Genomic DNA, 17,047 nt, shown 5'->3' on the forward strand with positions numbered 1-17,047 from the left:
TATGCCTGGATGCTATTACCAGGAGGGCCTCCTGAGCCACCTTGAAAGTCTGGTGCCTCTGTCTTCAAAAATGTGCAGCCTGCCTACACACTCAGAAATTCCCCATTGGCTACAATGGAGCAAAGTCACTGCAAAACAAAGAATCTTGGGCAACTTTCTTGGGGTGCCTGTAAGAGGTGTATTTTTAAAGCTAGTGACACCAAAATTTCAGGGTATCATCTGTTAACTATTCTCATGATGCCAGCCAAGTTTGGTGAAGTTAGGTTCAGGGGGAGCAAAGTAATGGTCCCTCAAATGGGTAGCCCCCATCTACTGTTAGCTCCCATTGAAAATAATGGGGATGGGGGCACCCTCTTTGGGGGTCCATAACTTTGCTTTCCCTGAACCAAACATCACCAAACCTGGGTGGTATCATCAGGACAGTCTCTGGATGATACCCTGAAAATTTGGTGTTGCTAGCCTTAAAAATGCGCCCCCTGCAGGCCAAAACGTGAAAAGCACTAAAAATTTAAAAATCACACAAACGACCCTGAAATGGTGGCGCCCCCCCACGTGACCAAATGGGGGGCGCCCGGGGACATAGGGTACCCCCTGTCCCTAGGCAGAAACGCCACTGGTTTGGATTCATACCCCACCTTTCACTCCTGAAAGGAGACTCAAGCTGGCTGACAAGCTCCTTTCCCTTCTTCTCCCCACAACAGACACCTTGTGAGGTAGGCGGGGCTGAGAGAGCTCCGAAGAACTGTGACTAGCCCAGCAGGAATGTAGGAGTGTGGAAACACATCTGGTTCACCAGATAAGCCTCCGTCACTCAGGTCAAGGTGCGGGGAATCAAACCCAGTTCTCCAGATTAGAATCCACTTGCTCTTAGCCACTACACCACACTGGCTCCCAATAGGAAGAGTTAAATCAGAACCAAATGAGAATATATGAAACTAAGCAAATCTAACCTGCCATCCACCATAGAATTTACATGGCCTTGATACAGTAATTTCTCCAATTACCATAAGTTGGGACCAGAAAGGGATTGGCTACATTGCACAATCCTGTCGCCCTTGGCAGGGACATCTTATTGGTTGGTATTGAAAACAAAACACAGGACCCAATCCAGCAAAACAATCCCTTTGTTCTCATGCCCTTAAGGGAATGACAGCCAAGGAAACCACCTTAGGAATAGCCAATGGGTGCCTTTCGGACACACAGTCCTCACTGATGACACCACAGACTTGAACGCGATCTGTGGAAATACGCACACCGCTGAGAAAAACAGAACCTTCTACGGTCTTTAGGATGCACCAGACTGCTCTGCTTGGTCGCCGCGGCTCCACACTGTTTTCCCTCACTTCAGGCTCTTGCATTTATCACCAGGACCAGATGCAGCAAACGGGCTCTTGGGAGTAGCATCTGTTCCTGTCCCTTTTTCCCCCACCTCGTTTGTGCTGCCTGTGCAATCGACTGCGCTCTCACAGAAGAGAAAGGAGCAGGGAACAGGCCGTAAATACTAAGAGTAAATTGGATGTTCGGAAGCCCCATTGCTGTGCGTTCTAATGGAGGGGCAGGGTTCTAATGGAGGGGCAGGGAAAAGATGCCAGCTCAGAGCCTTAGCAGCCAGTGTGGTTTGGATTGATACCCCACCTTTCCCTCCTGTAAGGGGACTCAAGGTGGCTGACGAGCTCCTTTCCCTTCCTCTCCCCACAACAGAACCCTTGTGAAGTAGGTGAGGCTGAAAGAGTTCGAAGAGAACTGTGACTAGCCCAAGGTCACCCAGCAGGAATGTAGGCATGGGGAATAAAAGAGAGGAATAAAAGAAGGAAATAAAAAAAATAAATATTGCTTGTTTTGACGTTGTGATCACCCTGCATTGACAGAAAGGAGGCCTTAGAGACGTTCTCAAGAGCTTAGTCCTCACTTGCTGTGATATTCCGCCAAGCTGTCTTGCTCCTCCAGGATCTGCCGGCCGGCAAAGTCGAGGGTGACTTTCCTGGAGAGCCGGGAGGCGTGCCGCAGCTCCCGCAGCTCCCTTTCCCTCTTCTCCAGGGCCTCCCGCTCCTGCTTGGACAGCCACTGGTTGGAGTCCCCCGCAAAATAGTCCGACTCGTCATCGATCACATGAGTCCGGCGCACGCTGCCAATGAAACCGAAGAAAATAGGAGGTGGTCACAAGGTAGCCTGCCTGGGAGAAAGGTATCAGTAAAGCATAGGTGTCAAACTCGCGGCCTTCCAGATGTTATGGATGACAGTTTCCATCATCCCCTGCCAGCGGTAACTGTAGTCCATAACATCTGGAGGGCTGTGAGTTTGACACCGGTGCAGTAAAGGCTCTGTAGGACCGTGGTGGCGAACCTTTGGCACTCCAGATGTTATGGACTACAATTCCCATCAGCCCCTGCCAGCATGGCCAATTGGCCATGCTGGCAGGGGCTGATGGGAATTGTAGTCCATAACATCTGGAGTGCCAAAGGTTCACCACCACTGCTCTAGGACGTCTTACCACATTCCCCACCATTTATTTCAAACCTTTGTCTGCTGTCTTTCACCCAAAGCAGCAAAGATCAAAACAAAATGTGTGTGTATACACACATGTATATGTATACACACACACACATACAGGTGTTGTTTATTCTATATAATGGGGAGGTAAGTGCTAGATAGGTTAGATTGTATGGGTTTCCTCCCGTTATGATATTAGTATTTTTAGGTAGCGAGTTGTTGTATTGCCTGTAGCTTTTTGTAGAGCTACTGTTAGGTATAAATTGATTTATGTATCAGGCTTAGTTTAGGGATTGGATGTTGTATTTTTAGGTTAGGCGCTAGGCTAGGTCGTACTAACGCTGTAGTAATGCTGCTGTAAATTGTTCAGGGGGTTTCAGTCTTGGGACTTTATATTTTTTTGAAGTTCTGGGTACAGAAAAGCGGAGTCGCCATCTGTCGTTTATTCATATTGCTTATTTGTGATGCTAGGATTATCAATGTTTATTTATGTTGCTTATTTGCGATGCTAGGATTAAAGATGTTTGTTGCTGCTTATGATTGTTGTTGTTTGCCACCCCAAGTCCTGTCGGGGAGGGCAGGATACAAGTCGAAAATCAAACAAATAAATAAAAATATAAACACACATACTCCCCTCCCCACAGATATATCTACATAAACATTTAAAACAATTATGCAGAACACAATCACACTAACACAGCTATCCTCTATCATCTATCCTCTACCACAGTGGTGGCAAACCTATGGCACGGGTGCCAGAGGTGGCATTCAGAGCCCTCTCTGTGGGCACGCGAGCACAGAGTTCGTCATGTGGGGGAAATTACCCCCCCCACAGACATTTAGGCTGGCCTGGGCCGCTGGACTTGATGTGCATGCACCTCAGAGAGCAGGGAGGGCTCGGCTGGCAGGCCTGGTGCCTGTGTTCCAGGTGGCTGCCCGGAGAGGGGAGGGGCAGAGGCAGCAGAGATGTTAGAGAGGCACATGTGGGACTTGCTGGAGGCTACAGCAGGCTGGCCCCTGCTCGAGGAGGTTATTCTGGTTAAATTGCCGCGTTGACACTTTGCGATAAATAAGTGGGTTTTGGGGTGCAATTTGGGCACTCGGTCTCGAAAAGGTTCACCATCACTGCTCTATCATCTATCCTCTATCACAGTGGTGGCGAACCTTTGGCACTCCAGATGTTATGGACTACAATTCCCATCAGCCCCTTCCAGCATGGCCAATTAACTGGAAGGGGCTGATGGGAATTGTAGTCCATAACATCTGGAGTGCCAAAGGTTCGCCACCATGGCTCTATCGCCGTGGTGGCGAACCTTTGGCACTCCAGATGTTATGGACTACAATTCCCATCAGCCCCTTCCAGCATGGCCAATTGGCCATGCTGGAAGGGGCTGATGGGAATTGTGGTCCATAACATCTGGAGTGCCAAAGGTTCGCCACCACTGCTCTATCATCTATCCTCTATCCGCTGTATGAGCTCAGAAGAGGTTGCACTCAAACATCTGTGTCTGAAAACAAAGGTCAGACAATGGACCGTGGGCTCAATGCAAAGCTAGTGGTTGGTAGGTTTCCGGTTTCGGGTAGCCAAGGAGTGCGTGCCTCCAATACCAGAGCCGTCCTGCCATCAGGCAAGTCCAGCCAGAGCAGACTCTAGCAGCAAGCGACTGGCCCCCCTTCTGCCAAAGCCTCAGGAAACGTTCTTCAGGACTTCCTTCGAAAGAAACCTGCTAAGCAGGAAACCAAAAGATGCCAGCATTAAACAGGAAGTACCAAGCAAGGCTTGGTGGCCAGCAGTGGAAACTGCACATGTGGCTTCCTTCACCACAAGGAGCCTATGGTTATCTGGACAGCCGCACTTCGTACCTTGTTTTGTCAAACTCCAGCAATTTGTCCTTGTGTTTCACAGCCCCCTCCAGCCCGGCCTTGAGCCGGGCCTCTTGACGGGGGAGTAAGTCCCTGCTGCTGACTTCCACCTTCCCGGAACTCTCAGAGCCTGGAACGCAAATAGGCAAAATAACGCAAATTAATCTCACAACCATTGTGATGAGCAAGAAGAAGAAGAGTTTGGATTTATACCCCACCTTTCTCTCCTGCAAGGAGACTCAAGGTGGCCTACAAGCTCCTTTCCCTTCCCCTCCCCACAACAGACACCTTGGGAGGTAGGGGGGGCTGAGAGAGTTTGGAGAGAACTGTGACTAGCCCAAGGTCACCCAGCAGGAATGTGTAGGAGTGCGGAAACACATCTGGGTCACCAGATAAGCCTCCGCCACTCAGGTGGAGGAGTGGGGAATCAATCCCGGTTCTCCAGATTAGAATCCACCTGCTCTTCACCACAACACCATGCTGGCTCTCAGAGGACATGACTGGTCCAAGGTCACCTGGCAGGTGCCAGAGCAAAGGGGGAACTGAAGCCCGACATGTCATGCAAGTCAGGAGGCTGCAGTGGAAGGGATGGGAGACGAAGGGGGTAACAGCCTCGCAAACTGGATACTTTGGGCACTCCGCTTAGACAGCCGTTAACCTGCATGCATCCCTTGAAACCTTTAAGAGGTGCCCTGGGAATCCTCCCTCCCCCCTGGGAAGGTTCTGACCTCCAAGGAGTTTCTTCAGAAGCTTCTGGCTCTTGTTGGAGTCGCGCTGCAGGATGTCCTGTTCCTCTTTTGTGCACACCTGAGAAAGAGAAGAAAGAACGTGGGTCTCAGAAGCAGCCGCTGAACAACCAGGAGGCGCTTCTCATCACGCACAGCCGGGTACCACCGGCCTACTGCTACCCTGAGGGTTCCCAACCTTTTTGAGCCAACAGGCACCTTTGGACTTCTGACACAGCTTCAAAATGGCTGCTTCAGGAGGCGGAGCCAATCACAAAATGGTTGCTGCAGCTTACCTCCAGTCAATCAGTGCTGCGGTGCCAGCAGATGTCCAAGCAATGTTTTTTCAAAGTCTGCACCGCCCGTCAAATCTCCAAAGGCCAAATCAGAAGTATGGCTTGGCCAAAGCCCCACCTGGCCCTGCCTACTTTCTAAAAGCACTTGGCAGGTGTCAGGAAAGATGTCACCAGCTATCACAGGACCCAGGAGAGCCATGCTGGGAAACCCAAATGAACCAAATCTTAAGCTGACTGGCAGAGGTTCTCTGGATGGTGTCTCTCACAGGTCTTCTCCCGCCTCATCGCTGGACAACCAGAGACAACCTGGACCCTTCTACATGCAAGGTAAATGCTTATGTATTTGCTAAAATGTTTACATCCTGCCTTTCTTCATGGGTCAAGGCAGCTTGTGTACCGAGCTGTGGCTCCTCCCAATGAATGTATTCTCATTGCTTTTATCAATATGCATAATTGACAAAGAGGTCAAGGACCAGAGGCACATTTCCAGGGCTACACAAAGAAGAACTGTTCACTGACGATAAAAATGCAATATATTTACACATGTGGTTAGAATGCGAAGAGGTTAAAAGATTATGGAAATACGTCTTGCCGTATATAGGAAAATATGTAAACGTAAAAATAAGGATAAATATAGACTCATTACTCCTAGGTACAATGGACAATAAAGAAATAGAACAGAGACAGAGGATACTATTTAAATTAATGATAAGAGCCGTCCATGCTCTAATAGCATTAGGATGGAAAGATAAAAATATATGGACTATACAGAAATGGTTGGAATATGTATGGAAGCAAGTACAACTAGAAATCTTTGGAATAATGGCAAGAAACCAGATATGGCAGGATAAACAAATGGACATGCTGACGATTTGGACGGAATTTACAGATTGGCTGACTGAAGTTGGAATTACAGAAGATAAGTGGAAAAGAAGAGTTTGAAAGAATGAACCTGCCGCTGCACATTTGAAGAAGAGAAGAAGAGGAGTTTGGATTTATATCCCCCCCTTTCTCTCCTGCAGGAGACTCAAAGGGGCTGACAATCTCCCTGCCCTTCCCCCCTCACAACAAACACCCTGTGAGGTAGGTGGGGCTGAGAGAGCTCCAAGAAGCTGTGACTAGCCCAAGGTCACCCAGCTGACGTGTGTGGGAGTGTACAGGCTAATCTGAATTCCCCAGATCAGCCTCCACAGCTCAGGCGGCAGAGCTGGGAATCAAACCCGGTTCCTCCAGATTAGATACACGAGCTCTTAACCTCCTACGCCACTGCTGAAGAGAAAAAGACGGAACTGGGGGGGGGGGGGGGTTGAGGGAGGGTAAAACAGGGTAAAAGGATATTACGGATGTAACAAAAGGTTGCAAACTGTATGTAAATATACAAATCCAAACTATCAATTAAAAATGATTTTTTTAAAAAACTGTTCACTGACAGTGCAGTCCTAAACACAGTCAGGCCCTTTTAAGCCTTGCGACTTCAACCGATTTAAAGGCTGTAACCAGAGGTGGGATCCAACCAGTTCTCACCACTTCTCTAGAAGTGGTTACTAATTTTTTTCTGAGTGCCGAGAAGGAGTTACTAAAGCAACCTCCCTGCCCAATAGGGACTGCAGGTGCGTGTGTGCGGCGGCGCCACTGTTTGAATCCCACCACCATCGGAACCTGTTATTAAAATGTTTGGATCCCACCACTGGCTGTAATTCTGTTAAGGATCGTCACTGTTAGAAAGAGATCCTGGCTCATTCCGCACATGCAGAATAATGCACTTTCAAACTGCTTTCAGTGCTCTTTGAAGCTGTGCGGAATGGCAAAATCCACTTGTAAACAGTTGTGAAAGTGGTTTGAAAACGCATTATTCTGCGTGTGCGGAAGGGGCCCCAGAGACCAGCCAAAGGTCTGGTCTTTATCGGTTGCTTCTCTTTGCAAGGCCTCTTGGGATAAGACATCTTCACAAATGCTTTCCAAGTGGGGAAAAACCCCTGCATACCGGGAGAATAAGTCCAGGCTTATATTCAAGATATATTCCTATGATAAGCACAGGCAACTTGCCTGATTAACAGCTTGCCTTGGGACAGATGATAAATTTTGCTCCTACCCCCAAGCAGTGAGAAGCTGCTGAACAAAACCAGCCCCACACAGAACCAGCTACAGCTACGCAAAGGGAAGACACCAACGGAAGGCGGTTACGTACCAGAGTGCCACAGAACAAGCAGGGACCGGAGCCCTCTTGTTCGCAGACGATGCGCCCGCACGTCAGGCAGTTGTTGAGGAGTTTGTGCTTCTGGGCCAGACACTCGCAGGGGTGGCGCCCGGGGAGCATGACAGCCAGTTTGTCTTGCCCTTCCTTCGTGTACAAGTTGACGTATTTGGCCTTCTTCTTGGAGGAAGTGTTGCCGCTGCTGTTCATCTCTTGGGCCTAACTCGTCACAGAAAAACAAAACAAAAAACATTTCAAGGAACTGCTGGAAGAGGAAACGGCTGAACTGGAATTCACCATTTGGGCTGGTCACGTAGCGGTCATGGATGATTCTATAAAGGCAAAAAAAGAAATACAGAGCGGTCCCCCCCATCAGATGCTCCAGTCATTGGTATTTGTACTGAAGGTGTTTCAACAAATGAGGGAATATGTTACCTTCTACCTGCCCTGCCTTGAATAGCCCCAAGCTAATCCTATCTCAGTGATGGCGAACCTTTTTGAGACCGAGTGCCGAAATTGCAACCCAAACCCCGCTTATTTATCTCAAAGTGCCAACCCGGCAATTTAACCTGAATGCTGAGGTTTTAGTTTAGAAAAAAACGTTTGGCTCCCTCTTCCTCTGCCCCACCCGCTCGAGCAGGGGCCAGCCTGCTCTAGCCTCCAGCAAGTCCCGCGCGCACCGCTCTGTGCCTCTCTAGCATCTCTGTCTCCTCTGCGCCCCCCCCCCACCCTCGGGCAGCAGCCACCCAGAGCACAGGCACCAGGCCTGTCATGCTCAGTGGCCCAGACCAGCCTAGATGTGTGTGTGTGGGGGGGGGTGATTTTTCCGCTCCCCACATGACGAACTCTGTGTGCGCGTGCCCACAGAGAGGGCTCCGAGTGCCACCTCTGGCACCCGTGCCATCGGTTCGCCATCACTGTCCTATCTTGTCACACTTTGGAACCTAAGCAGAATCAGCCTGGCTAGTATTTGGATGGGAGACCTCCAAAAAGACAAGCAATGGAAAACCATCTCTGAACCAAAGTGGTGAAAGGTCTGTAGTCCATGACCTACGAGGAGAGACTTAAGAGAGCTGGGGATGTTTAGTTTGGTGAAGAGAAGGCTAAGAGGTGACATGATAGCCATGTTTAGATATTTGAAGGGATGTCATGTTGGTGAGGGAGCAAGCTCGTTTTCTGCGACCCCAGAGACTAAGACCAGGAGCAATGGGTTCAAGGTGTTTTGAAGATACGCAGTGTAAGTGTTTTTAAAAAGTTTTAAAAACTACCCTTTCATGTTAAAACTTTAAAAGTTGGGCTCCTGCCTTTCTAGCAAGCACCCACAGAGCAAACAGTAAATGCACCCACCTTGGCTAAATCAAGAGGAGTTTTCACTTCTTCTGTCGGCTGGTCGGTTTCAATGTGAACAAGGGCTTCCTGCTTGTTCCTCCCTTTGCGTCGTCCCCTCTTGGCCTGGTCTCCTGACCGAGGACCCTCTGACGTATCTAAAAGTTATACACAAGGTCATATATAAAGATTGTATGGAAGAGAACCACAACAGCTTCAACCACTTCGTGTGCCCTCCCTCCCCTTTTCTGAAATGTCTAAGTCAGGGGTAGGGAACCTGCGGCTCTCCAGATGTTCAGGAACTACGATTCCCATCAGCCCCTACCAGCATGGCCAATTGGCCATGCTGACAGAGGCTGATGAGAATTGTAGTTCCTGAACATCTGGAGAGCCGCAGGTTCCCTACCCCTGGTCTAAGTAAACAGCAACATATGGTGGGGCATCATCACACTTACAGCTCAGCCATACGTTGCTGGCTAGGAGCCATTAATTTAGGGCAACATGCAAGCGTAGTGATGCCAGGTCAGGCACGGCATTCACCTAAACACTATGGAAAAGGGGTGTCCAGACGGGTTGTTTGAAAAACAACGGAGTGACTGGCATACATGATAAGTGGATTCAGTCCAAAATGTTGGCATTGTGGTGAAAAAAAAATGCAATTTACATACATATGTGGTTGGAATGCAAAGAGGTTAAACAATTGTGGCAACAAGTTATATTGTATATAGAGAAATATGTCAAAGTTAAAATAACGGTAAATATAGACCTATTACTTATAGGTATAATGGAAAACAAACAAATAGAACAAAGGAAGAGGACATTTTTTTAAATGATGGTAAGAGCAACTCAAGAGTACCAATTTCTCCTGAGCAAAGCGCAAAGCTCTTGCTCTCTAATATTCTTTGGGATTATCCCTCAGAAATCTAGCCCTGCTATATACCTGCAACAACTTATTAATTACAATTGCAGATGGGTCATGACTAGAGCAAGGTGTAACTCTTTTCCGTCAGCACATCTTCAAGGTCGCTTCTCTGGTATTCCACAAAATGAGCGTCGCTGTCAATTTTGTCCTGATACAACTGATACACTTTCTCATATTCTGCTTCATTGTTCAAAGTACAACAACATCAGAACCGATTTGAGAACTGTGTTACCAACAGGATTTATGCTCCTCTCTGATAAAATAAAAATGGCTAAGCTTCTAAATAGCTCTAGTTTTGAAATATCTGAAGCTGTTGCTATGTTTTTGCTCTGTGTACTGCAAGTTGAGCAATAATGATCTTTTTATTGTATTTGAAATTCTTGGCACTGGTTTCATGCCTAATAAAGGTTTTGGATTTGGATTTGGTAAGAGCAACCCACACTTTAATAGCGTTGGGATGGAAAGATAAAAGAATATGGTCTATACAGAAGTGGCTGGAACACGTATGGGAACAAGTACAACTAGAAATTTTTGGAATAATGTCAAGAAACCAAACATGGCAAGAAAAACAAATGGACATGATGAGGATTTGGACTGAATTTACAGAATGGTTCAGTGAAGTTGGAATCAAAGAAGAATACTGGAAAAGGAGAATGGAAGGAATGAACCTGCTGCTGCACGCTTAAAGAAAAGAAGAGAAAAGATTGAGGGTAAGGGTGGGGAAAAAGGGGTAAAATGATATTATGGATGTATTATAATGTTGAAATTAGAAATGTAAAAAGAACCAAAATATCCATTAATTTTTTTTAAAAAAAAAAGAGAAACAACGGAGTGCATTGTACGTTGGTTACAGAAGGGAGTTATCTGGGTTAAGATAATCAGAGGAGGCAATGACATCAGGAGTCTTCTTGTAGCTGGAAATGAGTATCCGTTCAGCAGGACTACTGTATCATGTTGAGGACACATTCTTCCTGGGCTGTGGAGCTGAAAATATGCTGAGAGCATGAGGACAAGAAAACAATTCCTGGAAGTTTCTTGTAAATAGACCTGACTATTGCCAGAGAATGGGCTGTCCCATCTCTGCAACCTCAGCATTGCCTTTTTAGGCTGGCATGAGGGCAAGGATACTTAAGAATAAGCATCCCCCCCCCCCAACTATGCCAGGGCAGTATGGTAACAGGTGTGATTCTACTTAGCATTGCCAGGTAGGTTTCTCATACTAGCTAGCAAAGCACAGAACATGCTGATAAGAGACGGAACTCATGTAAAGAACCAGTTGGTTTCTTTTTAACAAGTTTACTTTAACAGAAAAAGCAGAAAAGAGAGACAACAGAAAGCACTTTAAAACAAAAAGGGATGGATCCCGTCCTAACCTTTATCATTCCACAACATTATAAAGATAATCTGATGCTCAATATATTTATGATTGCTTGGATTTATATCCCACCTTTCTCTCCCGTAAGGAGACTCAAGGTGGCTTTCAAGCTCCCTTCCCCTCCCCACAACAGACTCCTTGTGAGGGAGGTGGGGCTGAGAGGGCTCCCAAGAACTGTGACTAGCCCAAGGTCACCCGGCAAGAACGTAGGAGTGTGGAAACACATCTGGTTCACCAGACAAGCCTCTGCCACTCAGGTGGAGGAGTGGGGAATCAAACCCGGTTCTCCAGATCAGAATTCACCTGCCCTTAACCACCACACCATTAGTATAAGACTCGTATACTAATAAAGTGATAAGAAACCCTTTCTGATCGTCACTGGCTTCCTTTAAGTCTGAAATTACTGGTGTTACTAGGATGGCACCTTTAGACGGTAGCGTATCCATATAATGTACAAGCTGCAGCCTGCTTGCGGGCCCCTTCTCACTGGGCCTGTGAGTCAGGGCCTGAGACCTCACTGCCTCAAAGCCCGGGCCTGACGGCCCCACTTGTGGGAACTACTAACTCCATTCAAGTCTAATTCTTTCATTTGTTAACACGATTCTAAGGGAATCAACAGCGTTCTAATGAATAAAGGACTAGGTTTTATGTTGCAGACAACATAGCTGATCAGAAGCATACTCCCTTCTGCTTACCTTCTTTTTTCCGATAAAGCGGCAATGGGTCAGATGTCGTGGTCTGGCAGGATCTTTGCCATCTGGCTACCAGCTCCTCCACAAACTGCTTCTTCCTGCCATCTGTTCCCTGGACAAGGTCAGCAACATACTCCCGGATCTCCTCCTCATTCTCAATACATAAGATGTATCTAAAACGGACGGGAGAGAAAGCTTGTGTTTTTGTATCTAACGAAGGTTACAGCCCCAGTTCTGCTAGCATTTCATCTTCCATATTCAGGCACTGTTGACACTGGGAAACTGCAATAGCAAAGCATGTGAGTATGGCTGTATGAGACATTTTCTTTGCCACTAGCTAACAGCTGGGGGACAATCAGGAATTCAACAGGCCGGCAGGCCTCCCCTGTTGAACACCTGTCTTTCTCCTCCGATGAAGGACAGCTAGGTGGTAAAACTGTATGAGGCCTTTCCTGTGCCACTAGCTAACAGCTGGGTGACAATCAGGAATTTAACAGGTCGGCTGGCCTCCCCTGTTGAACATCTGTCTTCTCCTCCGATGAAGGAAAGCTAGGTGGTAAAACTGTATGAGGCCTTTCCTGTGCCACTAGATAACAGCTGGGGGACAATCAGGAATTCAACAGGTCGGCAGGCCTCCCCTGTTGAACACCTGTCTTTCTCCTCCGATGAAGGACAGCTAGGTGGTGAAACTGTATGAGGCCTTTCTTGTGCCACTAGCTAACAGCTGGGTGACAATCAGGAATTCAACAGGTTGGCTGACCTCACCTGTTGAACACCTGTCTTTCTCCTCCGATGAAGGACAGCTAGGTGGTAAAACTGTATGAGGCCTTTCCTGTGCCACTAGATAACAGCTGGGGGACAATCAGGAATTCAACAGGTCGGCAGGCCTCCCCTGTTGAACACCTGTCTTTCTCCTCCGATGAAGGACAGCTAGGTGGTGAAACTGTATGAGGCCTTTCTTGTGCCACTAGCTAACAGCTGGGTGACAATCAGGAATTCAACAGGTTGGCTGACCTCACCTGTTGAACACCTGTCTTTCTCCTCCGATGAAGGACAGCTGGGTGGTAAAACTGTATGAGGCCTTTCCTGTGCCACTAGATAACAGCTGGGGGACAATCAGGAATTCAACAGGTCGGCTGGCCTCCCCTGTTGAACACCTGCATTTCTCCTCCGATGAAGGAAAGCTAGGTGGCAAAACTGTAGGAGCCATTTCCTGTGCCACTAGTGAACAGCTGGGTGACAATCACGAATTCAACAGGTTGGCTGACCTCACCTGTTCAATACCTGCCTTTCTCCTCCGATGAAGGACAGCTAGGTGGCAAAACTGTATGAAGCCTTTCCTGTGCCACCAGCTAACAGCTGGGTGACAATCAGGAATTCAACAGGTCGGCTGACCTCACCTGTTCAATACCTGCCTTTCTCCTCCAATGAAGGACAGCTAGGTGGCAAAACTGTATGAAGCCTTTCCTGTGCCACTAGCTAACAGCTGGGTGACAATCAGGAATTCAACAGGTCGGCTGACCTCACCTGTTCAATACCTGCCTTTCTCCTCCAATGAAGGACAGCTAGGTGGCAAAACTGTATGAGGCCTTTCCTGTGCCACTAGCTAACAGCTGGGTGACAATCAGGAATTCAACAGGTCGGCTGACCTCCCCTGTTGAACACCTGCCTTTCTCCTCCGATGAAGGACAGCTAGGTAGTAAAACTGTATGAGGCCTTTCCTGTGCCACTAGATAACAGCTGGGGGACAATCAGGAATTCAACAGGTCGGCAGGCCTCCCCTGTTGAACACCTGTCTTTCTCCTCCGATGAAGGACAGCTAGGTGGTGAAACTGTATGAGGCCTTTCTTGTGCCACTAGCTAACAGCTGGGTGACAATCAGGAATTCAACAGGTTGGCTGACCTCACCTGTTGAACACCTGTCTTTCTCCTCCGATGAAGGACAGCTAGGTGGTAAAACTGTATGAGGCCTTTCCTGTGCCACTAGATAACAGCTGGGGGACAATCAGGAATTCAACAGGTCGGCTGGCCTCCCCTGTTGAACACCTGCATTTCTCCTCCGATGAAGGAAAGCTAGGTGGCAAAACTGTAGGAGCCATTTCCTGTGCCACTAGTGAACAGCTGGGTGACAATCACGAATTCAACAGGTTGGCTGACCTCACCTGTTCAATACCTGCCTTTCTCCTCCAATGAAGGACAGCTAGGTGGCAAAACTGTATGAAGCCTTTCCTGTGCCACTAGCTAACAGCTGGGTGACAATCAGGAATTCAACAGGTCGGCTGACCTCACCTGTTCAATACCTGCCTTTCTCCTCCAATGAAGGACAGCTAGGTGGCAAAACTGTATGAGGCCTTTCCTGTGCCACTAGCTAACAGCTGGGTGACAATCAGGAATTCAACAGGTCGGCTGACCTCCCCTGTTGAACACCTGCCTTTCTCCTCCGATGAAGGACAGCTAGGTGGCAAAACTGTATGAGGCCTTTCCTGTGCCACTAGATAACAGCTGGGGGACAATCAGGAATTCAACAGGTCGGCAGGCCTCCCCTGTTGAACACCTGTCTTTCTCCTCCGATGAAGGACAGCTAGGTGGTGAAACTGTATGAGGCCTTTCTTGTGCCACTAGCTAACAGCTGGGTGACAATCAGGAATTCAACAGGTTGGCTGACCTCACCTGTTGAACACCTGTCTTTCTCCTCCGATGAAGGACAGCTAGGTGGTAAAACTGTATGAGGCCTTTCCTGTGCCACTAGATAACAGCTGGGGGACAATCAGGAATTCAACAGGTCGGCTGGCCTCCCCTGTTGAACACCTGCATTTCTCCTCCGATGAAGGAAAGCTAGGTGGCAAAACTGTAGGAGCCATTTCCTGTGCCACTAGTGAACAGCTGGGTGACAATCACGAATTCAACAGGTTGGCTGACCTCACCTGTTCAATACCTGCCTTTCTCCTCCGATGAAGGACAGCTAGGTGGCAAAACTGTATGAGGCCTTTCCTGTGCCACTAGCTAACAGCTGGGTGACAATCAGGAATTCAACAGGTCGGCTGACCTCACCTGTTCAATACCTGCCTTTCTCCTCCAATGAAGGACAGCTAGGTGGCAAAACTGTATGAGGCCTTTCCTGTGCCACTAGCTAACAGCTGGGTGACAATCACGAATTCAACAGGTCGGCTGACCTCACCTGTTCAATACCTGCCTTTCTCCTCCAATGAAGGACAGCTAGGTGGCAAAACTGTATGAGGCCTTTCCTGTGCCACTAGCTAACAGCTGGGTGACAATCACGAATTCAACAGGTCGGCTGACCTCACCTGTTCAATACCTGCCTTTCTCCTCCAATGAAGGACAGCTAGGTGGCAAAACTGTATGAGGCCTTTCCTGTGCCACTAGCTAACAGCTGGGTGACAATCACGAATTCAACAGGTCGGCTGACCTCACCTGTTCAATACCTGCCTTTCTCCTCCGATGAAGGACAGCTAGGTGGCAAAACTGTATGAGGCCTTTCCTGTGCCACTAGCTAACAGCTGGGTGACAATCACGAATTCAACAGGTCGGCTGACCTCACCTGTTCAATACCTGCCTTTCTCCTCCGATGAAGGACAGCTAGGTGGCAAAACTGTATGAGGCCTTTCCTGTGCCACTAGCTAACAGCTGGGTGACAATCACGAATTCAACAGGTCGGCTGACCTCCCCTGTTGAACACCTGCCTTTCTCCTCCGATGAAGGACAGCTAGGTGGCAAAACTGTATGAGGCCTTTCCTGTGCCACTAGCTAACAGCTGGGTGACAATCAGGAATTCAACAGGTCGGCTGACCTCCCCTGTTGAATACCTGCCTTTCTCCTCTGATGAAGGACAGCTAGGTGTCATTGGGACAAACCAGGGGCATAGTTTCCTTGCCAGGTCAAAGTGCAGACCCTAATCTTGCCCGGAAGGCTCCTTCCCCGCTACTGACAGCCCAGCCCGACCCTCCAGCCCGGGCCCTCCCTTGCCATCCCCCCGCGGCTCACTGGACGAGCTCCTCGCCGACATCGAGCCCGAAGACGCCGCGGAGCTGCTCCATGCACCAGGCCACCAGCCCCCCGGACGTCGCCATCGCCGCTTCGGAGCCGGGAGGGGGGAAGGGAATCTCTGGTGCACCGCGGGTGCCACGCGCTCTTCCGGCCGGCCGGCAACCGTGACCACGTGAGTCAATAGTTCCGGGATTAATCGTCCCTGAATCTTATAATCTTCTCACAATACTAGAACCAGGGGGCATCCATTGAAAATGCTGGGGGAAAGAATTAGGACTAATAAAAGGAAACACTTCTTCACGCAACGTGTGATTGGTGTTTGGAATATGCTGCCACAGGGGGTGGTGATGGCCACTAACCTGGATAGCTTTAAAAGGGGCTTGGACAGATTGATGGAGGAGAAGTCGATCTCTGGCTCCCAATCTTGATCCTCTTTGATCTGACATTGCAAATGCCTTAACAGTCCAGGTGCTCGGGAGCAACAGCCGCAGAAGGCCATTGCTTTCACCTCCTGCATGTGAGCTCCTAAAGGCACCTGGTGGGCCACTGCGAGTAGCAGAGAGCTGGACTAGATGGACTCTGGTCTGATCCAGCTGGCTTGTTCTTATGTTCTTATAATAAGGATACCAGTCTCCCGGAATCAATGGCAGCTCTTCTCCAGACTACAGAGATGATGATGATGAAGAAGAGTTTGGATTTATACCCCACCTTTCTCTCCTGTAAGGAGACTCAAGGAGGCTGACAAGCTCCTTTCCCTTCCTCACCCCACTACAGACATCTGGTGAGGTAGGTGGGGCTTAGAGAGTCAGGAGAGAACTGTGACTAGCTCAAGGCCACCCAGCAGGTTTCCGTGGCACAAGTATTTTTCCAAAATAAGTTACAGGCAGTCTCTGTCTGCAGGCTTATAATCACAGCCTTAGGATGTAAAAGAAGAAGAGTTTGGATTTGTAGCCCACCTTTTCTCTCCTGTAAGGAGACTCAAGGCGGCTGACAACCTCCTTTCCCTTTTTCTCCCCACAACAGACACCGGGTGAGGTAGGTGGGGCTGAGAGAGTCGGGAGAGAACTGTGACTAGCCCAAGGTCACCCAGCAGCGAAAACACATTTGGTTCACCAGGTAAGCCTCCGCCACTCAGGTGAAGGAGTGGGGGATCAAACCC

General features: G+C 48.6%; 1 protein-coding gene across 1 annotated transcript in view; it reads right to left on the bottom strand.

The window, feature by feature from the left end:
- Window positions 1–16,030, bottom strand: part of TRIP4 (thyroid hormone receptor interactor 4) — a 47,228-nt gene extending 31,198 nt beyond the window's left edge. Inside the window, exons 1-7 of the mRNA XM_048519652.1 lie at window positions 15,886–16,030; window positions 11,887–12,056; window positions 8,916–9,052; window positions 7,563–7,787; window positions 5,082–5,160; window positions 4,354–4,483; window positions 1,910–2,125 (exon numbers count right to left, since the gene is read on the bottom strand). Coding sequence (XP_048375609.1) covers window positions 1,910–2,125; window positions 4,354–4,483; window positions 5,082–5,160; window positions 7,563–7,787; window positions 8,916–9,052; window positions 11,887–12,056; window positions 15,886–15,971 — 1,043 coding nt within the window. The 5' untranslated portion in view covers window positions 15,972–16,030. The remainder of the gene's footprint in view (window positions 1–1,909; window positions 2,126–4,353; window positions 4,484–5,081; window positions 5,161–7,562; window positions 7,788–8,915; window positions 9,053–11,886; window positions 12,057–15,885) is intronic.
- Window positions 16,031–17,047: the final 1,017 nt, after the last annotated feature.

The sequence above is a fragment of the Sphaerodactylus townsendi genome, linkage group LG17 (assembly GCF_021028975.2).
Source record: "Sphaerodactylus townsendi isolate TG3544 linkage group LG17, MPM_Stown_v2.3, whole genome shotgun sequence".
Classification (NCBI taxonomy): Eukaryota; Metazoa; Chordata; class Lepidosauria; order Squamata; family Sphaerodactylidae; genus Sphaerodactylus; species Sphaerodactylus townsendi.